Genomic DNA, 23,408 nt, shown 5'->3' on the forward strand with positions numbered 1-23,408 from the left:
TGAAGAAAGATCAAACATGTATCCTTCTACCATTCCTGCTATTCCTCACCCTTTTGTTTTATCATTTTGGTTTTCTTAGTAGTTTATAGCATCGCGTGTTTATAGCCCAGCTATGGATAAATAAAAAAAATTTAATCTTTACACATTTTGTTTAAGTTTGATTGACTAATCTTATTCATCGTGAAGCTGACGATAAGTTTAACGAATCGCAATCAGTGTGCAGATAAAGTTGGTGCTGAAATTAAATTACTCGTCATTTTCAGCCTGGTCAGCAACCATTAAGCTGTGGTTAAGGGAAGATGATAAAATCAAGTAGGTATTAGTGTTTCTGTCGTGTTATTATTTGTTGGCTGAATCATCCTCTGATTTCTTTGGTAGATGCCCAACCGGAGTTGAATTACGGCATGATTAAACAAGTTTTGATGCATTTGTCTGTAACTGGTAGAAACAACTATAGATTAATTTAATAAGCTTCCTTCAATAACGTCGAAAAGTGAGATGTTACTTTAGATAAGGGTTTTTTTTTTTAAAAAAAAACACTTCCAACTAACGAGATCAATCGTCCTGGAACTGCAGATTGCCAAGCTACAAAAGAACGATTGCAGGAAAAATTGCAAACCCACCTTTGATAGACACGTTCACGCCAATTCAAATGGCAATTGTCTTTCCAGAATTACACTGCAATCTACACGAGAACTAAACAGAAAATAAGCGTGGCGTTAACATGATAAATAAGGGTATTGCAATAGCTGACCATTTGAAAGATCATTTGAGGCACTAATCGGATAGATTAAAATCCTTCCTGCTCTTGATGACAGATTTTTTTCACTGCATCGTAATCCTGACCATTTGCAGATGATTTGAGGCATTAATCAGATAGACTAAAGTCCTTCCTGCTCTTGATGACAGATTTTCTCACTGCATCGTAATCGATTTTCTCAAAGTCCGATGCTGTTGCAAGATACCCATATAGGATCCACTTCTTCTCTCCAGTCTTCCTCTCAACCTTGACTAGGGCAGGATTATCATCATCATTACCGGAGAGAGAAGCCTGTAGGTGCGCCCATCCTTTACGTCCATGGTTTTCCTTCTGCAAGTGCTCTACTAGTCGCTCGGCCTCCTCCAATCCAGGTTGAGTGTCCGAAAATCTTACCACTGCAATACCTGTGTGGCCCTGCATCCCGTGAACTGCCCTGGCCTTGCAGTTAGAGAACCCCATGTCTGGAAGAAATCCAAGAACATGAAGGTAAACATAATAGGATTAATGGGTGAGATTAACATGAAAGAAATTACTCTCAATTACATTTCATATAAATAACAGGCATTGGTTATCCGATTGACTAATAGCAAGGTTAAGCAGAAAAGCACCGAGACGAAGAGCGGTGAGTTAAAATCAAACACTTGAGAAAAAGTGGAAGTGCTCATGTAGTGCCTTAATCGAATTATTAAATACCATATCATTTGTAATTACTTCAAGTTTGCTGTTGATGCACAATAAGGGGTGAAGATATATAACAAATATCACCATGGCACTCTCCGATAAAGAACGAATAGTAACTAGTTTTATCCTTGATGCCAGAATGTTTTCCTTACCAACTTGGACAAGTATCAAGTAAAGCACATGCTGCGGAAATTATATCAAATATCCAATCATAGATTTACGAAGGATAAACTAAACGGTAACACATAAGAGCTGAAATAAAACAGAAATTAACCTAGAAAAACAGTATAATGATCAACAAGACCAGAACATTCAAACACACTGTACTGAACTAACAGAATCAAATTTGATTGCCATGATAAGAAACAAAAGCAAAAGGACTTTCTCCTCTGCTACACTTTCGGTATTGCTATATGAAGAGTAGTAAGACCAACAAAAAAAACTAGAAGTGTAAAGGACAGTGCAAGGGAGTCCATCTGAAGGTAATTTAATGATTAGAAAATTTTCATTAATTATTATTGAGTGAAAATAAAGATAATACACATAGGTTGATAGTTAAAAATTAGCAAGAAATTTGTATCAGACACTTGGACACCATATATACTGCTGAAAATAAAACCAGTAAAGAAAGGTATCAATGCCATTCTGGCACCTATCGAGCATTACCATTATACTGTATTATGCACAAGCAAAAGTCAAAGGTATTAACAGGCCTGTAACATCTCAAGTCCCCCCTTCCAGTCAAAAGGATAACAAACAATTGGTTGGCATGAAGATCATACATTTATCCAGGAAATTCTAGACAAAATATCTTAACTTAGCCAAATAAGGCTCCTTTAAGAAACATTATGATAAAAGGACTCAACTAGGGTTCACATAAAGAGAAGTTCTTTTTTCTTGCCATCATCTGGAAGTTAGAGAGACCAAAAAGATTGCCTTAACATATAGCGTAGGTAAAGTTAAAAAAAAAATACAAGAATGAAAAGAAAGGATCATGTAAAAAGAACATAAATTGGAAGAGCAAAAATAGGTATTAGTATATCATCATCATCATAAAGCCATGTCTTTCCAACGACTTTGAGAAGCATGACTATATATAAGAACAAGAAATTGAGTCAATCCTAAGTTGTTTCAAACATTGGAGATAAACCAAAGAATTAGGTTGAAGTTATTTATTGTTACTGTTGATGATTGCATATCCTATTCCTGGCTTTAATATTTTTCATGCAACAGATGACTAAAAAATGAAACAAACTTCCAAGCATAAACAAATGTCCTAAATTTAGCTTCATTTGTTTTCTGGTTTAAATTGTGACAAACAAACTCCCTCTAGAATCAAATTCCAATTTGAACCAAGTTAAAGTTAGTGAAAGCTTTAATGCTCGAGCTCAATTAACTATGTCAAGCAGACAGCTCAATTAGCTTAACAAGTTAAACTTCAGACAAACAATGGCTTCATGAGCTATGCCTGACTAAGGTATAGATCAATGGCTCAGCTCATTGTTTGTTCCTAACAATGCATAATGGTATTGATCAAATTGCTAAAATGAATCCATCACGAATCAGACTAGCCAGAATTATTCAAATTGCACTGATGAATTAGAATCAACAAGTACTATCCAGATTGAGCAGGATCACCGAACCATCATTATGAAGCAAATGTTACAACAATAACCAAATCTTATCCCACTAGATGGGGTCGGCTATTATGAAGCAAATGTTAAATAGACCAAAATCACCATTGGCAGTGAACCAACAGAGATCCACTGAAATAATCATACCATCCTCTAAAAGGTCCATAAATGGTAAGAGACGATGGAAATCAATCCCAGAAACAACAGAGTAATTAGAATATGCCAAACAGTTTGACTATAATTGAAAACTGCTAAATGTTGGAACCAATCACAATATATAATGACCAGTTCCCAAATGGAAATGGGTATCATAAACCCAAACATTAAAGACCGACTGTCTTAGCATCATGATCAGGGAGCACCATTAGATCATCACAAGGAAGGGGACCAGCATTATCACCCCTTAAACTTAAACTTGTTGCGAAGGCAGTTGTTCAAATAGCCAGCTGTTACACATTAACAGTCTCTTTCAGACTGTGTCTATATGGTACTGTAAATCATATGATCATCTAGCTTCAGAGTCTACTAGTAGTCCAATAAAAATAATTTAAGGATGTGAGATAGTAAAAAAGACTGTAATATGGCTTATAGATCATGGCTCTTTGTATTATTATTACTAAGTTATTAATTCTAGGAAAAATGAAGTAATCATATATACCTTTAAGTCTACTATCAATCTCTATATTTCGCAAATATTCCATGCAGCCATCCTTTTTCCTTCCAGAAATTATGTTATGAAGTATGACTGTTGGGGGCCATACAATAAGGTCGTCCCTGTTTGCTTGAGCATTGTCAGCAGATAGTAACTGATATGCTTTCGAGTTATCAGGGGCCTTTGAGTAATTCCATCCCATGAGAACACACAAGGCCTTATGTAACCCAAGATGATCAACATGCAAATCTGCATTTTGCAAGGTGCATGTGTGCATGATTAGCTCATGCACATCAGCAAAGTCTTTAGAGGCCCTGTGAGTGTGGAAACCAAAGACATTGAATACCAAAATGAACAGAAAAAAATCTAGTTAACTAAAGCAATAAAATTAAAGCCAAAAACTAAATCATTCACTACTGAAAAGGAACACTATCCTACCTGAGATCCTGAACTAGAATAAAATGTGAGTGAAATATTAAAATTAGTGAACCAAAAAGTGATTTTATGAACCTTTATTTCCTATATTAAAAAAATCTTCAACTATTGTACAAGATAATATAATTGATGGATAAGATTTATTTTCTTATACTATAAAAATAATATAATATACAAAAAATATATTCTATGGTTCAGTTATATTCTTATATAATTAAATAATATAATACATTACATGATATTTCATATAATATTAGTACTATGCCATATCTAACAATATAACAAATAGATTACTATAGAATATTTATTTATTTATTTTTGTATAGGAAAGCATTCAGCCATTCCTATAGGTAAGCAGTTTGCCAGTGAAGTATCAGCTCCTAGAAATGCTGGTTCAACTTGAACCTGCTTCTCATCTTTGACATGATCCTAACCACAATAATGAAAAGAGATGACTTTAACAAAATGCTTTTGCCTCATCTCTAGTGGTCTTGATGATAAGCCCTCTTCCTAATCTGCTAAGCTAGCTTGTCCACGTTCATGGGGATGAGAAGTTGAATGCAAATTGATTATAAAAATTAGACATAATTGTGATCAATTCAAAATGTTCTCAAAGTTTTTTATGCTATAATATTGCTTCTCATTGGGGTACCAAAAAAATCAATTAATCAGATTCTTACAAGAGAAAAGGAGGCAATGAACTGAAATATTTCATGAATCAAACATGACCTTAGGAACTATCAGCAATTTAAAATCATCAATACTAGCATAGTTCTATAACATAGGTATTGGCCACATTGGACCTCCTTGTGAATATGGTTTTAACATGCAGAAAGCAAACAATAGCTTTTAAGATCTATTGTCAGAAGATAAGGTGCCATAAAAATTGATTTGCCACCAATTCAAAGATTAAATATCACGAAACCAAGAACCTGAGTCCTGATAATTTATGCAGAAAAACTATTAAAAAAAACTTAATAGAGCCATCTACAACAGACAGCTGAATGGTCAAACTACCTGAATTGACTCAAAAAGACAAAAAAAAAAAAAAGGTACAAGAATGGCAGAAAAACTAATCAAACATATAATCATACACATTGAGAAAAATTAAATTAGACAAGTGCTAGTTCTCCAGATCATAGGGACACACAAATAATAGTGCATCAAACTTGGGAACAACAAATATGCATACTCCAACCATGGAATAAGATCTTGGGAATCCATGGTAGTCTGTGCTTGGAACAGTATATACTCTATATAACTTAGTGTGTCAAACATGGTATGGATTCAGTATACAATTACCAGGATGATAGGGTGTCACAAGTTGCACATTTTAGCTTCACAAACAATGAATGATAAATTATAAATCTAAATTGAGTGAAAAATGAAATACATGATTTAATAGCCATTTTTTTCATTGATCCATTAGATTGCATGGACCACTGAACAATCAAATTTGTAACTTCAACATAACATTTCCACAGTAACTACCCAAACATGCTGTATGTTTTTCAATAATGAATTGCAATTGCTTTTATTTCCTTTTTGACTGTGCAACTACCAGCAATTTCAACATCCTACACAAGTCTGAAGGAGGAGGCTGCCTGGAAGATTGATCCAAAGCCAAATCACTGAATTGAATGATTAAGTGATCCAACTACCATATGTAACTAATGGCATAGACATGTACGACCACTATGGGGGTATTGTCTGAAATGCCAAACCATGACATCAACATTCCAGACTAATCCACAAGGAATTTGCAAATTAAGTTCCTATTACGAGAAAGAGTCACAAATGATTAATTTGTGGTCTGCCAATCACTGAAGGGCAATAAGAGAATATATCTAAGAAGATGTTATATGCAACCGAAGGCAACAAATGGAACAAATTCTAGCAAATTACAGCATATTATTAGATAGCAACTAAAAACAACCAAAGCAAGACAAAAGAACTCGTCAAACACCAGACTTCAACATATTAACTAACAGTTATCATAACTAAAGCCACCATAGTAGTTGCTTAAGCAACCAATCCTCTAATGGAAGGACTGTATCGCTAAATGCCACCATAAGTGGCAGCGTCATAAAAAATAATAGAGTTATTTGGCATCCATCAAAATTTTGCAGGATTTTAAATCTTCAGTTATATTACTACTGTCAAATTTTTGGTACACTCATACATAACTGGTAGCCATTTATCTAGCTATAACCCAACTAATCTTCAGGCCAAGCAAAGCAAAAAATTGATTTCAGTGAATGATCAGTTATGTGAGACCATAACTAGATTATTAAATAAAGCCGTGGGTAAAATCTTCAGAGGCTTATGACCAGAGCAAAAAGATTTTAATATTCAGTATGACTAAAAGTTCCTTATGATGAATAAAAGCAGTAACACATATGGGAATCAAGATCGGGATAGAAAGGAGAAAAACACTCTTAAATGATTTTATGCCAAGTATGGAACTCATGAAATTGCATGCAATTCATCATGGTGAATAAGAGCAGTAGCACATATGGGAATCGAGATCATGATAGAAACAAGAACAAAACTCAATGATTTTACACAATGGAACTCATGAAATTGCATGAATAGTTTCCTAAAATACAAATAAATTCTTGTAAATATGATGTTTGATATTATATACATAAAAGAGTCACAGACTGAACATAAGAAGCATTCACCAAGAAGTAAAGTCAAACATGACACCAAATGATTGTAAATAAAGTTCTGAATCCCAACTATACATGGGACCAAAAACTTGGGATCTTATAGCCATTAAATTATTTGCAAGTCTACTATTATAGAGGCAATGAATTATTTGCAATACTATATAATTGGTAGATGTTTCTTTCTGGATTCCACCAAAAAAATTGTCTAGGGACTCTAATGAAGTTCTTAAAATCGTTCCTTTCTCTATATTTTTCAATTAGTTGTCTACTTGTAGCAATTGTATATATGAATTCATACTCATAATAAATTATCAAAAACAAATATTTTGGATTCTAATACCATTATTAGATATGTGTCATGAGATAATAAAACCATCCAACAAAGTCAAAAATAACAAGAAGATATTTCCTGAAAAATTAAAAAATAGAAGAAAAATTTCAATGATCAAATAGTGTCGAGCAACCCCTGAAGCAAAAACCATGATTCACAATGAATTGGTAAGTGGTAAGCGGTAACCACACTGTTCATGGTAAACCTAAGTAGAAAATAAATAAAAAAATGTAGCATGCGTAACTATAATAAAAGAAGCAAAACTAAGCATAGTAAAATTCTCACGAAGAAAGCTGCATCCATAAATACTTGACAGACTAAGAAACTATAGAAAACATAAGGAACTTTGTAGGGAAAAAACTTTAAAAATGTAATCAGACCTGCCACAGGCAACACATAACAAAGGTCCATCTTTCCCGTCCGCCAAATACTTCTTTCTCTGTGCAAAGTTTTCATTTATCATTTTAGAGAACCAAAGAAAAGCCCTCTTAAGTGCACGAGGATCAACATCTAGAACTGCAGGAGGCACTTCATGACTTTCTCCACCCAACTTCACTTGCTTCGACAACCTTAGCTCGTCGTGCTGGTCCCGACCAAAATTACTTCCTCTTAAGAAGTAGCTCCGGTCTACACCAGGTACAGAAGGACCAAGAGGAATTCCATTAAGGTTCCCATGTTGCATGACTTGTTGCCTGTGCCACAGGAACTCATCTTCTTGACCATACTTCCTCTTCAGAGAGGAGGATCCGGTCCTCAGATCTGAAAGATGCCGAGGGCCATCTGGCCCGACAGGATCAGGATAGTCGCGCAGGGGAACAGGACCACGACCAAAGGGAGGAATCTGGCGGAAGTCGTCTGGGCTAAACCTTCCGCCAGAAGGTGGAGGGAAGCGCCTGTCGAAACCCAGTCCAGGAACAGGCTCCAGGCCGAGACCAAAGCCCGGGCGGCCAAATGGGAACCTCTCAGCGGCAGGGTCAAATGGCCCATCGAGAGGCAGGGAAAAATAGGACCGCACGCTACCATCGGCGAGGGTTATGGCGCGTCTCTCGAGGTTGTGGAATCCGTAGGATGGAGGAGGAGGCGTCCCAGATCGGTCGGGGAGAGGAAAAGAGCGAGGACCAGCTGAGGGTGTGGGAACCTGGGCGAGCAGCGAGGTGGGTTTTTCATTGGGAGCGACGACTGGGGATGCGGAGGGTGGCGCCTTTGTCTTCGAAGGCTTGGGATCCGAGGACGAGGCACGGCGGTTGTGGGCGGACTTATCGTCGGCCTCCCCTCGTGACTTCTTGGTGCCGGCGGCGCGGAGACCAGAGGAGGAAGCAGGCCCTTTGCCTCCCGATCCCTTGGGGTTCTTCATGGATTTGGTGGGATTGAGGTCGTCGAAGATTGAGCACTAGGGTTTCAGACAAGAGGAGAAGCTTCAACGTGCCATGGGAGGACGATAGGCCTTATAAACACACAATGGCGGTGGAAAGATTAAATATCGTTAGTACCGTTGAAATTAACTCGCGCCTCGCACGGTAATACCGATTAATAATAATTAATTTAATAGAAAAATAATTATGCATGTCATAAATATTATTTCATACTTTATATTTCAATTATATATATATATATATATTATAATAACGATTTTAATAAATTTTGATCATTTTATCAAATTTATATAATTTAATAGAAAATCATCACAAGATTAAAATTCCTATGTGCTGACCCCTTATTTATTCCTTGAAATAATAAAAAAAGAAGAAAAACATTTTCTAAATTTTAAATATAAATTTAAATCAATATTCTAGTTAATAAAATTTTCCAACACTTTTAAATTTTAAAAATTTGTTTTTTAATATTAAATTAATATCCTAGAGGCTTGAGCCCATGCGCGCGAGCACGATTTAGTAGAAGAGCCCAAAAAGCTCATGCCAAATGAAGCAAACCGCCCAATGAACCTCGCCGAGTATAAACAACTGTCATAAGCGGTGCCAGACTACAAGACTGAACGTGAGATGGAAAACACACCAGTCCATGCGACACCTCCAGTTACCATGGATGCATTTTATTGATTGAAACAGATTCCCTGTTAAAGAGAAAAGGCATACAGCTGCTTATTCTCACAACACGAGCAAAGAGAGTTAAACATGCAAGCCAAAATCTCAGCAACGCGTAAAGAAGAAGTCCCGAAGGCTTTTCTTTCATACTCCATAACGTCAGCTCCAATATGTGCGGATCTGCTCTGTTCAACAACCACAACAACAAATTACACATTTTACGACAATAATAAGGTGGTTTGGTGGGTCAATGGCTAGAGAAACAACTTGGAGATTCTTTGTTTTACCATTGCTGGTTTTTCCGAAACTCTGAAAGAACTGGATATATGTTTTCAAATGCTGTGTATGTCTCATCTCTCACCTGTCATAGCTCCCAATCAGCGATGGGATTAGCTAAGTTTTTACTGAATGCCATGCCAAAACTAACCTTAGCCCCAGTGATAACAATTTTCCCGGACACAAAAATCAGAAGCACAATCTTTGGTTGCTTCATCCGGTAGATCAGACCAGGGAACAGCTCTGGTTCATACTGTTCAACAATGGAAAGGAACAAGGTTACACATGCAAGAGGAGAAACTGAGTTATACAATGACGGGCAAAGATTCAGAGATGATGGGAGAAAATTTTGAAACGTAAATTTCAATTCTATTATACAGGATAACGAACATGTATGGGGGGCCATGGCCAACCCCAGCCCTACTCATGGGTATATAAGGTTACAAGGGCAAAATATATCAGCTTAATAAAAAGGACAGACACAAACACAGATTAAAAATGGAATACAAAGAGAGAAGTGTATTTTCGTGGATGATTGATAACTTGCATGGTCTTCGTCAAGGTACCAAGAAAGTATATGTTTGTAACTGACGCCACAGATGATAAAAAGCATACTAAAACCCCACAAAAAAGCACTAAGGTTAGACTATTTGCTTACGCTGCAAAAGGCGCCATGAGAATATGAAAGGCCTTCTAGCCTGATAGGGAATTTGACATCGCATGAGCCCACAATATTTTGGACCTTGAAATCCTGTTATGCATTAGAATATCAGGTTGAATATGAAAACAAAATAACCACAAAGGAGGTAGCAACGAAGAAAGCACCAACATGAAGGTGATCACCTTAAACTTAGCTGGAAAACCGAGCTTCTGAATTATTCGTGCATACTGAAAAGTAAATAATAAATTAGTTAGTGATAAGTTAGAATTGAAGACACAAACTCATACGAATAAACATAAAATTTTGCAGGGAAGTAGAAACTAAACCATATATCATTTTAAAATAATTGAAATGATGAGACCAAATTCATCAGACCTTCCTTGCTGCAAGTTTTGACTGATGCTCACTTTTTGCTCCCGTGCATACCTATTGAAAGTCAGCAGAAGATCAAAAACAACCTGTGTCCAAATATTTCAACAGAGCAAAGCTAGAACAATGAATATGCTAATTTGAATGATGTATAAGATAATGGCTGCTAAATCATACCATGTCAAGAAAATGCTAATATAGATATTCATAGCTTGCAACAGGGTTCAGAAGCAGTAAAGACCAATGCTAAACTAGTATTCATTTATTTTCCATGTTTAATGCAATCATCTCTAGTCTCCATCGAGAAATTGATACGTCAACAAGGATAGGATCAACGTACAAATGTAGTAAGTGCTATATAGGATAGAGGGAAAATGATGTTTAAGACATGAATGAAATAATAATTTAATCTATGGCTCACAAGGGTTCTATGTATGCTATCCAATCGAGTAAAAGGTGATGCATCAATAATGTCGTAGAAATAAATGTAATTAGTTGCAACACGCAAGTACTTAAAGACAAGCAACTTTTTCATTACTGTAGAAATGAACATTGGTAATGATAGGTTCATTTATCAATCCTATAGCTTGGTAACCAGTAAATATTCATGCTTGTCTGATATCTAAAATGCGATTCCCAGATACTTCTATTTCGTTTTCGTATAGTACAAGTAAGGTCTAAGTTTCACCCAACCCACACCATGTGCAGGGATAATTAAAAACAAAATAATTTCAGTCTCATTCAGTCCCAGTCCCAGTCTCATTCACCCAACCACACTAGTTCTGCCTAACAGTGGCAGAATAATGATCAAATGGCCTTATGGATTTAGTTAGAGTTGCAAGAACCCCAGTGCAATAAAATTTTCACTAAAACGTCCTCAATAAATATTTGTCTGCGCCAACAACACAAAATACAGACATTTAATACAGAGAAATTTGTAATAATGGAATCTGTGAACTCCTTTCTGAGTAATTTATATTTGTTTTTGTTATATATAGTGAACAACATATTGCCTAACCAAAAAAACCCAACTTATTGCATAACCAGTCTTACAAGGATCACACATAGGAAGATAGCACAATAAAATTTGGAATATGCAAAAATGGCAGCATAAACCTTCATAAAAAAATTCTATATCATAGGAGAATCCAAATTGAAGGATATTTATCAAGTTTCTCAGTATCTAGAAGGTAAGAAGGGTATCCATGGGAGTGTCTTAATTTAAGAGATATTTCAAATTCTGTAGAGGATATCAATGTTCAATAGTATATACAAGATGTTGCAAACTGAAGCATACCAGTAATGCAATCAATACAAAGTATTTCAAGAAATACAATCAGTTCTTTCATTCAAAATAGACCATAGAATATCAAGTCAGCAAAGAAAGCAGAATTTGTACAGAGAAGAGGATAATTAATTACCATCTTTCCTGATGCAAATATCAGTGCAGTAGTTTTTGGCTCTCTTATTCGCATAATAACGGCGGCAAAACGCTGCATGATGGATCAGAAAATCAGTCAAGCTACATAACCTAGTTAAGACTTATATTTGTTGCAAAGCACATTATCTTAGTGGATCATAATGCTTTCATAACTATATTAATTAACTGATAGGATTGACCTCATCATGGAGATAGGTATTTCCTTGAATAAAGTTCTTGTCTAAGAAAACCCAAGTCCCTAATTAGGGCTAAGAATTTACCAATATCTGCAGTTCGCTCTCATGCAAGAGAAGGCTAGGCAACTATTAAGAATGAGAATAAAGCAACATTGTCTTAGTGAATCATAACAATTCCATACTATACTAATTTACTGATTGAATTTAGCTACATCTTATAGAGTAATATTAATTTACTTCCAATTAGGGCTAAGAATATTTCCCACATTCTGCAGTTTAAACTCACGCAAGAGAAGACACGAAAGTTAACAAAATAAGACTAGGACATGATTACTTCAACAGGGCACACATTTCAGTAGATAGCAAAACACTTAGCCATTCAAACTAATTGGGTTGGTAATTTGACTGTCTTCTGAAATTTGCAAATTTGCACACAAATCCACCCTAAACTGAGCGTCCTCCCACAACCTGGATAGGTTGGAGATTGGATAAGCATGTGTCTTGTTTTGCCTTGCATGAAATGAATTGGAAACACAATATATTTAAATATTACTCTAGATGTCATATTTCATTTATTTATTGCCCCACCCCACCCTACCCTATCACTTGTCGGGGAATGGGATAGGAAGTTCAATCCTTGCCCCATCCCATTGCCGTGCCAAAAATTTAATTGGCAATTCATAAGAATATCATGGTTCTGAATATTTGACACACTTTAGGTAAAGTTTCATTCAACTGGTCCCTAAAACTTTAAATAATCTTCTCAGTGAAATACTGATCATTTTTTTTTCTATAGCCTTCAGTCTTAAAATCAGTACACACTCCTAGATTTCTCAATTAAGCCTAATTAAGTTCCTATAGAATGAAATGCAGATTCCAGATGTTTCTTGTGCTAACTAATAATGACAATTTTTACTCATGCGCCATAAAAGAAAGAAATGGCTAATAATGATAACTTTTACTCACCTGCCATGAAAATAAAAGAAAGAAATGAGTAGCCATGCCAATGTGAGTATAACATTCCACAAGAGGATCAATAAAAACCCTGCATCACAAGATACAAATTTCTAACATTAACTCATACCTTAGGGTTATACTCTGCATTACGAGCTTGTAGGGCAATGGCTTTAAGATCCAATTTGCAGTCCAAATTAACTGTTGAAACAATATTCCTGGAGAAGCCAGAGCACAGATTTGAGATTCAGAATGGGTATGGAAAGATGATAATGAAGATAAGCTAGAAAACCGCCGCAAAGTTACTTTCAATCTAAAAGTTAGTAATTCACAACTAACTGAGATACAAACTAAAAAGAGATCCTTCAAAACTGGAGAGTTTTTTCCCAAAGAAACACTAAATCTCAAGCAGTCTTTGGGATATGCATACTGCGCCTTATCTAGGAACAAGTTTCCAGCTCTAAGCATGAATCAGTACCTACAGCATCTCCTTGAGACTGTTTGAGCCTATATGGTACTTCCGTGAATCATAAGAAGTTAGCTTCAGTGTCTTCTAGTAGTCCAATAAAAATAATTTAAGGATGTTCGTGGGATGTTGCTTTAACATCTTGCTACTGTCTGTTCATCCTCGAAATTCTCAAATTTTAGGGCAATGAGAACATTTCCGTCCATCATGTTCAAGGTGGCCAAAAGAGCAAATGTCCCATTGTAGTCAATTACTCACTAGATATAGTAGCTCTTGGCTAAGAAAGGATCTTTTGTAATGCAGTTAAAATTTTAAAGTTGTCTATTGGTATATTTGAACATGTTCATATATCTCAATCTATCTTTTCCTCATTTTATCACCTATTGAACCCACATTTAACTGTCCTGAATAATAATATATTTTTATTTCATCCTCTATAGTGGCTCCTGGCATATCTGCTACATCAAAAAAATATATATACATATTTATATATTTAATGCACAAGGAAAATATTCTCATGATACCCCATCTGACAATGCTCAAAGAGGCGTCTGAAATATTTTATCAGGTAACAGCACCAATATGACATACGAGGAACTTACTGAAGCGTGGGAACGATGCCAGATGGGTGTTTAGAGAGATCAACAGGTTGGCTTCCCTCTAGGATCTGTTCAGCCATGAGCCAATGTCAAACTCGTCTTGTCGAGAACCAATAAAGCTTCCCTTTTCTCCAATTATGTATATCCTCGCTTCTCCTCAACTCGAACAAAGTGACCTAATTCGCCCTTGTCCGTAGACGTGAAATCAGCACGATCTATCGATTTTTCGATTACTCAGCGAGAGGAAGTAAAGCACAAGATGTACAGGGACAGGAAAGGGAGGGAAAAGGATTTCTGGACACCACCCAAATCAACATCAAAAATGCCGGTGCAGCTGCAAAACCCAGGATTGTCCGGCGACGGAAGGTCAGAGACCGATGGATTCGAAAGCGGAAAGCCCAATTGAAGTGACGCTTTTATATGAGAGGGAAACAGATCGGTAGATGTATTAGAAGAGGAAAGAGGGGGGACAGAACGCGACGAAACGAGACGGGAAAAAGGTCATCGACTTATCGCACCATGAATTATATCTAGGGCACTTTTTTGCACATGGCCCCTCGGAAGTTTACTTTTACAAGTTTAATCCTCAAAAATTCAAATATTAAATCGTTGTGACAACGTCACATGTTAAACCAAAGAGTACGAGTCAGTCTCGAAGAGTACGGTTCGAGTCGCTCGTTGTCACGTGAGGTGCACTGTGCACTGAGAGGTTTTGTTTTAGGGTTTGGAACCCGGATCGCATTCTCTTCCGAGATCTCAGGTTGATCCCTCTTCTTCTTCTTCGTTGTGTTCTTCTCGCTTCCTCTTGCGAAGGGGCAAGATGCCGTTCGGGTTGCCGGCGTATGGCATCCAAGCGATGCTCAAGGAAGGGCACAAGCACCTCTCAGGTCTCGATGAGGCCGTGCTCAAGAACATCGACGCCTGCAAACAGCTTTCTGATATAACCCGCACTTCCCTCGGTCCCAATGGTCAGTCTCTGGAAATTCATTGGATCTGATCGATTTGCTACAATTATCATGATAGACTGACTGGTCATCATGAATATGAGCGAAATATTCGTTGCATTTATGAGATCGAGTTATCTCTAAGAATGCCATGCGGTTACAGTGTTTTATTCTTGAAATCATATATGAAGAGTTCATTCTGCAAGTGATTTGTTGGTTGTTGAGTTTGTATATAATGTGGACTAGGGGTCGCTATGCTGACCATTCACTTCTGTTTGGAATGGGATCTATGTTTGCCTTTTTGTTATTGTTTCCATGACTTCTTAAATTGTTTTTCATTTGGTATATATGTATGGGACTTATTTCATCAATATCTTACTCTAATGGAAATCCGCATCTTTTGGTTTATGTGATCTTCTGATTATTTAATTCTGACACTTGATAGGTATGAACAAAATGGTCATTAACCATCTGGATAAACTTTTTATAACAAATGATGCTGCCACTATAGTGGACGAGCTTGAGGTGCAGCATCCTGCTGCGAAGATTTTGGTTCTTGCAGGGAAGGCCCAACAGGAGGAGATTGGTGATGGAGCAAACCTAACAATATCATTTGCAGGGGAGCTTCTTCAGAATGCTGAAGAGCTGATTAGGATGGGTTTGCACCCTAGTGATATAATAAGTGGTTACACAAAAGCAATCAATAAGGCAATTTCTTTTATACCCTGCAGTAGTAGCTATAGTCATATAAAAATTTAATAGCACCTGAGTTTATACTTCTCTCAATGAGCAGACAGTCATGGTTTTAGATGAACTAATAGTGAAAGGATCAGAAACCATGGATGTCAGGAGTAAAGAAGAGGTCATTACCAGAATGAGAGCTGCTGTTGCAAGCAAGCAGTTTGGACAAGAAGATATCTTATGTCCTCTTATTGCCGATGTGAGTATATTATTGGTTCACCAGGACAATTAAGGGTTTTATTCTTAGGTTGGTTTGTGATGTATCACTTGCAGGCATGCATCCAAGTATGCCCAAAGAACCCAGCAAATTTTAATGTTGATAATGTTCGAGTTGCCAAACTACTTGGAGGTGGTTTGCACAACTCTTTAGTTGTACGTGGTATGGTCTTGAAGGGTGACACTGTTGGTAGTATTAAGAGGATTGAAAAGGCAAAGGTACCACCACATATCTTCCCTCTAGATTGGTTTTCTTGTTGGTTTTTGAATCTGTTCTTTTCATTTGGCTATGCTGATCCAAATCCAAGCAACAAAAAATGCTAGTGTGAATTGTATACTTTGGAAGCTATAGTGATTCTTCTCTTATGTTATGATCTTAGCCCCACTAGATGACATACATTCTCAAAAGTTCAAAGTATCCTTCCTAGCACATGGCCGGAATGATACTATGCTGGTGCCAAGTTGGTTTGCAGGCACATTATGTTGGTGACACCGATTAGAATGGAGGGATGGAGGGATCAAGAAGATATGAGTTAAGATGGGAGAAGTGGTGACAACGACTTATTTGGATGACTTGGACAAGATCAATTTGTCCAATTACATACCATCTGATTAAATACAAAGGAAGACAAAGCAGGAGGAAGCCTTGTGGTGTTGTGGCAACCTTGCATATTCTCATGGAACCCTTGCCTTCACCTTGCCTCATGGAGGAAGCTTTGCCTTGTCATTCTGCAATCATCAGAGCTTATAACTCTGTGTCTCACTCCATCCTTGCGTTGGTCAGCCTATGGAACAATTTGTTTTTCCCTTCCCTGTTGACATTTTTAATTGTGCATTTTTCTGTCCCTTTTTAGATGACTGCAACTCTGATTTTTTTTATGGTTTCTATAATTTGCAAAAAATGATGTCCATGCTTAAAATTGGTCAAATCTCTTATTATGCTTATGTGAGATTATATCATGAGTAATATGTGGATCTTCTAAATCATTGTCAATTACATTAAATAAGACCTTTTTCATCCTCTCCCTATCCCTCACATTTCCAAGTCTAATCAATTCTAAATGCTAAAGATATTTCTATAGAGCAAACCCTTTGATGTTCTCATAGGACAGTGGTATTGATGACCTTGATCTCAAGTATCTGTGCCTTCACAAATCAACTTTTGAAATAGAGAATCTCAGTTCAGGCTGTGGAATAGATGCTATACTACAGTGAATAGTCAAGAAGGTAAGGATAGAATATTCTAAGCATGGTTATAACTATTATTTTGCACAGTATAAGAAAGGCCTGCAGCAGAGCCATGGTGCAAAAGAGATGGATTCACCACTCTCTGAGATAGGGAAAATTGTAACATAGCCAATCAAGTCTGTAAAAGGCAACTGAATCAGTTTAGAATGTTTAACAATTTAAGTTAGAACTGGACTTCATGGCATGTAGGCATACCAATCTCAACCAATCCAAATTTTGAATTGGTCAAAAAACCATGTTTGCTCCTATACTTCATGGAAAATGTAACGCAGAGATACTTTTTAGTGTTCAACAGATTTCAATGGAAAATGCTACCTTAGATCATACCTTGTAGTGCATATGTTGCCTATCTACTGATACATATTAGTACTGTCATGCAATACGTGTCGGAATATGAAGGATTTATTTCTGTGGAAAATATCAATGAATCACCATCCTCGCTTCATTTCCCATGCAACGATTTTAATCAAATCAACTTGCTTTCTTGTAGGTTGCTGTATTTGCTGGTGGTGTTGATACATCTGCAACTGAGACAAAGGGAACTGTTCTTATTCACAGTGCTGAACAGGTGTGATTACTGAATCTAATGGAAGAAATCACATCACAATGTCCGTTTGCATTCTTTCTGTTTTATGGTTTGCAGTACATGAATTTTTCTTCTATGTATGCTTAAAGCAAAGTTCTCATAATGTTAAATTGTTTTGTTGACAATAACTGATGTAGATTAAGTAAATGTGTTAAAATTGTTAAGTTTTTATATGGGAAATTAAAAGGAATAATAGGGATGTTAAGTGGATATCTGAGATTATAGGGGGGGACTCCAGATTGTGAACTCGTGAATCTTTGCCAACCTTATCCAATTGACCAAATTTGCAGTTTTTTTTCTTCTTGATTCATTTAGTAACCATTTGGACAGGTTGAATGGTGGAATCATATGATAGCTGGTTGGATGACTGTGCCAAACCAAACTTGAAAACATTTATCATGCATGTAATATGCAACTCAATCTTCCTTCTATCCTTATTAGAGATAAATTATTCCTTTTTTCCTTTAGATACAGCCTTCCTCATTATAATACCACGAGGGAAAGGAAACTTTATCTCAAAGCTAATTTTGTCATTTCTACCGTATTCCACAAACAAATTGATATTGTTTGTGCTTCCACTAACATCCTGATTGTTTCGATGAATCACCCACATGAATCTTATCTTGCCTTTAAGATCTATGCAAGGTTTCTTAGTGATAACTTGGTAACTTGATTTCTTAGTTTGTTTTCTGCTATTGTGTAACACAACATTGACAATGATTTTATTTTATCCTACTCTGAATGAACAACTTTAGACACTCACTAAAATTGAATACCCTATATGTAGTTGGTAATAAGTAAAAAGACAAAGACATAGTAAGATACATCAATAGGAAAGTCTTATAAAAGCTTTAGATATCTTGGACTGTTATTAAACAAGTAGAGATGAAGATATCATTGATAGGAAACAAATTGGTTGGTGAAATGGAGAGACACTTTTGATTTCATGTGTGAGATTGCCTTGTGCCCCTTAGGGTAAAAGGATATTCAACACATATCTGTATTCAGGGCATTATGAATTTTCTTCAACTAGGATTAAGTGTGATTATTGGATCATCTTTGGCTGATGTTTGATAGTAATAATGATATGGCACTATTATCTCTCAACAAACGGTGGCATTAGTAGACATGCTCATGAGGCTTTTGTCAGATTTCTACAAAAAATTGCTTTAATGCTAGTATGTGGATACTCGTAGATGATGTTTATATTCTTAGTGTTGAGCAATCTTACATTTGCAGCTTGAGAATTATGCAAAAACTGAAGAGGCTAAAGTTGAGGAACTTATCAAAGCCGTTGCTGATTCTGGTGCAAAAGTTGTTGTTAGTGGAGCAGCTGTTGGAGATATGGCATTGCACTTTTGTGAACGTTACAAGTAATTAATTAATTTGTTTCCTTTAGCTGTGCTACTTTCTTTTTTTAATTTGTTCAGTTTCCTAGTCATCTTTGATAAATTCTTACCATGTAGATGTTAAATATAGCTTCTTTTGTTCTTGTAATTTTTGTGCAAATCCTATTAGGTTATGCACCCATGGACAGAGCTTTACATTCTGTCATATATGCCTATGTTGTCCTACTGTTATCACTAGGGCATAGATGTCTTTGGTGTTTTTTAAAGAATTTGCCAAGACTCGTAGGTAGAAGATCCCTGCAACTTGGATAAGCATAAAACAACTTGGACATAGATGACCATGATTATATTCACACAAGCATGTGAAAATACAAATGAAGCACAGGTGTATGAAATAGGTAATTCATAATGTTAAAGCAATGATCTAGTTTTCCAACTATTTCCTTTTTTTTACAGACTTGTGGTTCTAAAGATTAGCTCAAAGTTTGAACTGCGGAGATTTTGCCGGACAACTGGTGCCGTGGCTCTTGTGAGTTAATATTATGTCTCTTTTTTGACAAGCGAAAAGCTGCTTAGTTTTTGACAAATTTTAATATGTTTACAGCTCAAACTCAGCCAACCAAATCCTGATGAACTGGGATATGCTGATTCCATTTATGTAGAGGAAATTGGTGGCACCCGGGTATTACTCCCTCCCTCTGTCTCTCTCACTCTCCAGTGATTTATGTGATAATTTTCTTCATTCACACCTTCGTTTGATAGGTAACCATTGTGAAGAATGAACAAGGTGGAAACTCAGTTGCTACAGTAGTCCTACGAGGCAGTACAGACAGTATACTAGATGATCTTGAGAGGGCTGTTGATGATGGTGTTAATACCTATAAGGTGAACCCCAATCAAATGCTCCTTATCTGTGTGTTGTCTAATAGTTGATTCTCTGATTATGGTAAAATGAATTATATTTTTTTTCTTTTCATCATATGATCAGGCAATGTGTAGAGACAGTCGTACACTTCCTGGTGCTGCTGCAACTGAAATAGAGTTGTCAAGAAGGCTGAAGGATTTTGCATTGAAGGAAACAGAGTAATATTTCCTTCCTGGTTAAATCATGAATTCATAAGTTACAGATCTGTAAACTCTTGCAAGTGATGCCAACTCAGACATTATTTTGCAGTCAGAGTTTCTGGGCTTTGCTACTTTAATAGTAATTTTTTTAAATACTTATGGATAATTGTTTATGAAAAATCAGATGTTTAATCAAAGATAATTCTTATGGTTATGGTGATTCAGCATATATCATGTTCAGAGTAACATTAAGTATTGAAAATTAATGTACATGGTAAATTTTACATGTTTTTTTTCTTGGAGTAGTTTTACTAGTTTGCAGGATCTTAAGGTCCTAGCACAATCTGGTTCTATGAACCTATCACTGCCACTAGGCAAAAAAGATCTGAATCCAACAAACATCCCACCATTTTGTGTAAAATAGTTTAAGTGTATGTGTAGTCTGACAATCTTGATATTGGGTAACATACTATGCAGAAGTTTGCATCAAAACAAAAACAGTTTGAAGCTTAGGCTTGAAAAATAGATTTAACTTCACAAATAAGGCTGAAAATAAAATCCCAACTGCTGTCAATGTGTAGTGGCTTCACAAATAAGCTTAGGTTTGAAGCTTATATCTACTAACTCACAATAGATGTGAATTTTCCATGTCGAACAATCGAGTGCTTAGGTTTTCAGCTCGATTAATTGTAATTTCTTATGAATGATTCATCACCTTTGCGATGTCATTTTATGATTAGAGTCGATGTTGCATGGATGTCGGTCACAGTTGTTGTTAGACTCTTGTTTATCTGCTTCTGCATGAAGTCTTGTATTTTAAAATATGCTTGATCAAGTTATATGTGATTGAATTTCTTTTCCACTATCATGAACCATACTTGCTGTTATTTTGTGGACTATCTAGCCTAAGCATTCAACTTGATAAAAATTACATATTTTTTACATTTTGCAGCTTGGATCAATATGCAATTGCAAAATTTGCTGAAAGTTTTGAGATGGTACCTAAAACCCTTGCTGAAAATGCCGGACTTAATGCAATTGAGATAATTTCTTCCTTGTATGCTGAGCATGCTGCTGGAAACTCAACTGTTGGAATTGACCTAGAAGAAGGGGTTTGCAAAGATGTCTCAACCTTGAATATCTGGGACCTATACATGACTAAGTCAGTCCATCTTTTAATATCTTTCCTTCATAACAATTTCAGTATTTTCCCAGCATTTCTTTTTAGGCTTTTTTGCATCTTCTAATTCAGTTGTTTAATCCTCTTATTAAGTATCTTATTGATCCTGCTTTTTCTTTCTTTATAATGTATATTCTTAATTCAGTATTTTCTTTCTTGTTAAGAAATGGTAGGAAAATTAATATAATGGTAGTGCCCATGTGTTTAGCTTTTACTTTCTAAGCCTTGTTACATTACCAAAATATGAGTTTCGTCATTCATGCATTTTCTAGTTCTAGCTGGCCATTGCTTTGCTCAGAACTAGAATTGGTTTAGCTGTTTATTTCTGTTGAGATTTGGAGACACATACACAGGGATAAGTACATATTGTTTGGGAAGTTTAGTTGGATGAAATGACAAATCACATTCAGAAGCATAAATGCTTATAAAACAAATTAAGAACATTTTGTGAAAGAAATTCAAGTTTATGATTAAGAATCATAAACTCTCTTATTCTTGTCCATTTCACTATAGGGGTCTATGTCTTATGTACAAATAAAACATACTATTTCATTATTTTCAGGTGCATGTAAATGTATGTTTCATTTTCTCTTTTGTTCGTGTTCATTTCATCAAAGGTGTAGCCGTGATATGTGCAAACATAGGACATTTGCTGTTGTTGTGGGGGAGGGGGTAGGGAAGGAGAGATTAATGTAGGGTGGCAAATTTCCTTGAGAGCTACAGTATCAAACAGTGGTGGACTGAATGAAAAAAAAAACGTTGAGAGCTTCAACAATTTAAAGTGAAAATTTCACGAAGCCCCATCATATAAACAGATTAGACAATTATACCAAATGCAGTGTACACAATAAATAATTCCTACATAAACCATCTGTTACTACTTTTGTTTGAAAGGTATATTCAATTTAAAACAGCTGGAGCTGTAACTTTCCTTTGGGCATTGTCATTATCATGCAACCAAGAACCACCTTCTTGCATCTTAAATAAGATACTGATTTCATGCATCTTCTGGAACACATTTGCAGATTTTTTGCACTTAAATATGCTGCTGATGCTGCCTGTACTGTTCTCCGTGTTGATCAAGTGAGTGATCACATTTCAATTCTTTATGTTCTTTCTGGCTCTTGTTAAACCTCTGTTTATCTTTCCATTTCCTTGGCATTGAATTCTCTATTATTTTGGCAGATAATAATGGCGAAACCAGCAGGTGGGCCGAGGAGAGATCAACAACCAGGCATGGATGAAGATTAACCTCTACTATTAAGTCCTACTGTCTCTGACTTAACATTTTCTGAATTTTTGGTATAATTGAGTTCTGAGGAAGATCAGCTTTGGTTTTTTACAAGGGTGATGTTTTAGTGGCCCACTCAGGTGCGCGATGGAAATATTCCTGTCGTTTTAATGCAGAAACTTCCAATATGTTTATTGGTCGACTTTCATATTGTATTGTGTGGTTACAGTTTCGAAATGTAACTGCCAAAATACTGGTTTTGCTTGTTGCACCGACTAAATATCTTCGATGTGTTGGACAAATCTTGTGCAAATGTCATGAAAAGGTAATCTTTCTTAAATTTAGTTTAGTATGGCATAAAGTATTGTACCTGCTAGATTAGGGTAATTGAAATAGTTTGGACAGAATGCCCGAAATTCTAACAAAATGTGCTAAAAGTAGATTAGGCTATAGACTCATTGTTGATTCCTGTAGATTGCGTAATACCACTTTTCTTTAAATGTTGTGTCTGGAGTGAGCTCAATAGATGAATTATAGAACCATTTTACCTCGGCACTGATTATATGAATGAAAATGAAAACTTTGTCGTTGAAAAATTTTATATATAAGAGCACTATACTGAATTTTAGCAAATAAGAAATAGTATAGGAGTTTAACATAAAACTAAACATGCTGGAACTCCAAAAAGATGGATAAAAG

General features: G+C 36.1%; 3 protein-coding genes across 6 annotated transcripts; 1 reads left to right on the forward strand and 2 right to left on the reverse strand.

The window, feature by feature from the left end:
• Positions 1-604: 604 nt before the first annotated feature.
• LOC141840230 (uncharacterized) lies at positions 605-8,602 on the reverse strand. The gene is made up of 3 exons (XM_074728152.1): positions 7,546-8,602; positions 3,734-4,041; positions 605-1,221 (listed from the first exon to the last, which is right to left on the reverse strand). Exons 1-3 carry the CDS (start codon positions 8,517-8,519, stop codon positions 869-871), a joined length of 1,635 nt encoding a protein of 544 aa, XP_074584253.1. The 5' UTR covers positions 8,520-8,602; the 3' UTR covers positions 605-868.
• A 597-nt stretch (positions 8,603-9,199) lies between these two features.
• On the reverse strand, positions 9,200-14,624 carry LOC141839379 (TATA-box-binding protein-like). 4 transcript variants are annotated; one of them, XM_074727112.1, is made up of 9 exons: positions 14,153-14,624; positions 13,215-13,302; positions 11,935-12,006; positions 10,520-10,570; positions 10,327-10,371; positions 10,142-10,225; positions 9,635-9,736; positions 9,495-9,568; positions 9,200-9,392 (listed from the first exon to the last, which is right to left on the reverse strand). In XM_074727112.1, coding segments are annotated over exons 1-9 (594 nt in total). In that variant the 5' UTR covers positions 14,230-14,624; the 3' UTR covers positions 9,200-9,391. The 4 variants fall into 4 exon arrangements, with proteins under 4 accessions (XP_074583213.1, XP_074583212.1, XP_074583211.1 ...); XM_074727111.1 differs by having other exon boundaries at positions 9,200-9,387; positions 10,142-10,234; XM_074727110.1 differs by having other exon boundaries at positions 10,142-10,234.
• A 200-nt stretch (positions 14,625-14,824) lies between these two features.
• LOC141839037 (T-complex protein 1 subunit theta-like) lies at positions 14,825-22,974 on the forward strand. The gene is made up of 13 exons (XM_074726689.1): positions 14,825-15,117; positions 15,539-15,801; positions 15,887-16,033; positions 16,108-16,269; positions 17,789-17,866; positions 19,124-19,257; positions 19,690-19,762; positions 19,838-19,915; positions 19,996-20,118; positions 20,222-20,316; positions 21,251-21,460; positions 22,504-22,561; positions 22,664-22,974. The coding sequence occupies exons 1-13, from the start codon at positions 14,970-14,972 to the stop codon at positions 22,727-22,729; spliced, it is 1,635 nt and encodes a 544-aa protein (XP_074582790.1). The 5' UTR covers positions 14,825-14,969; the 3' UTR covers positions 22,730-22,974.
• Positions 22,975-23,408: the final 434 nt, after the last annotated feature.

Source organism: Curcuma longa, chromosome 11, assembly GCF_044706935.1.
Source record: "Curcuma longa cultivar G26 ecotype Majalengka, Jawa Barat chromosome 11, ITB_CL_G26_1.1, whole genome shotgun sequence".
NCBI lineage: Eukaryota > Viridiplantae > Streptophyta > Magnoliopsida > Zingiberales > Zingiberaceae > Curcuma > Curcuma longa.

Excerpts from the sequence above, each read along its gene's own strand:
- LOC141839379 (XM_074727109.1), bottom strand. The coding sequence starts at position 14,229 with ATGGCTGAACAGATCCTAGAGGGAAGCCAACCTGTTGATCTCTCTAAA. Across the intron at positions 10,372-10,519 it reads CAAAACTTGCAGCAAGGAAG|TATGCACGAATAATTCAGAA; the intron begins GTCTGATGAATT and ends TTTACTTTTCAG. Across the intron at positions 10,235-10,326 it reads GTTTTCCAGCTAAGTTTAAG|GATTTCAAGGTCCAAAATAT; the intron begins GTGATCACCTTC and ends AATGCATAACAG.
- LOC141840230 (XM_074728152.1), bottom strand. The coding sequence starts at position 8,519 with ATGAAGAACCCCAAGGGATCGGGAGGCAAAGGGCCTGCTTCCTCCTCT. Across the intron at positions 4,042-7,545 it reads TTATGTGTTGCCTGTGGCAG|GGCCTCTAAAGACTTTGCTG; the intron begins GTCTGATTACAT and ends CCACACTCACAG. Across the intron at positions 1,222-3,733 it reads GATTGATAGTAGACTTAAAG|ACATGGGGTTCTCTAACTGC; the intron begins GTATATATGATT and ends GATTTCTTCCAG.
- LOC141839037 (XM_074726689.1), top strand. The coding sequence starts at position 14,970 with ATGCCGTTCGGGTTGCCGGCGTATGGCATCCAAGCGATGCTCAAGGAA. Across the intron at positions 15,118-15,538 it reads CACTTCCCTCGGTCCCAATG|GTATGAACAAAATGGTCATT; the intron begins GTCAGTCTCTGG and ends GACACTTGATAG. Across the intron at positions 19,916-19,995 it reads AGGAAATTGGTGGCACCCGG|GTAACCATTGTGAAGAATGA; the intron begins GTATTACTCCCT and ends TTCGTTTGATAG.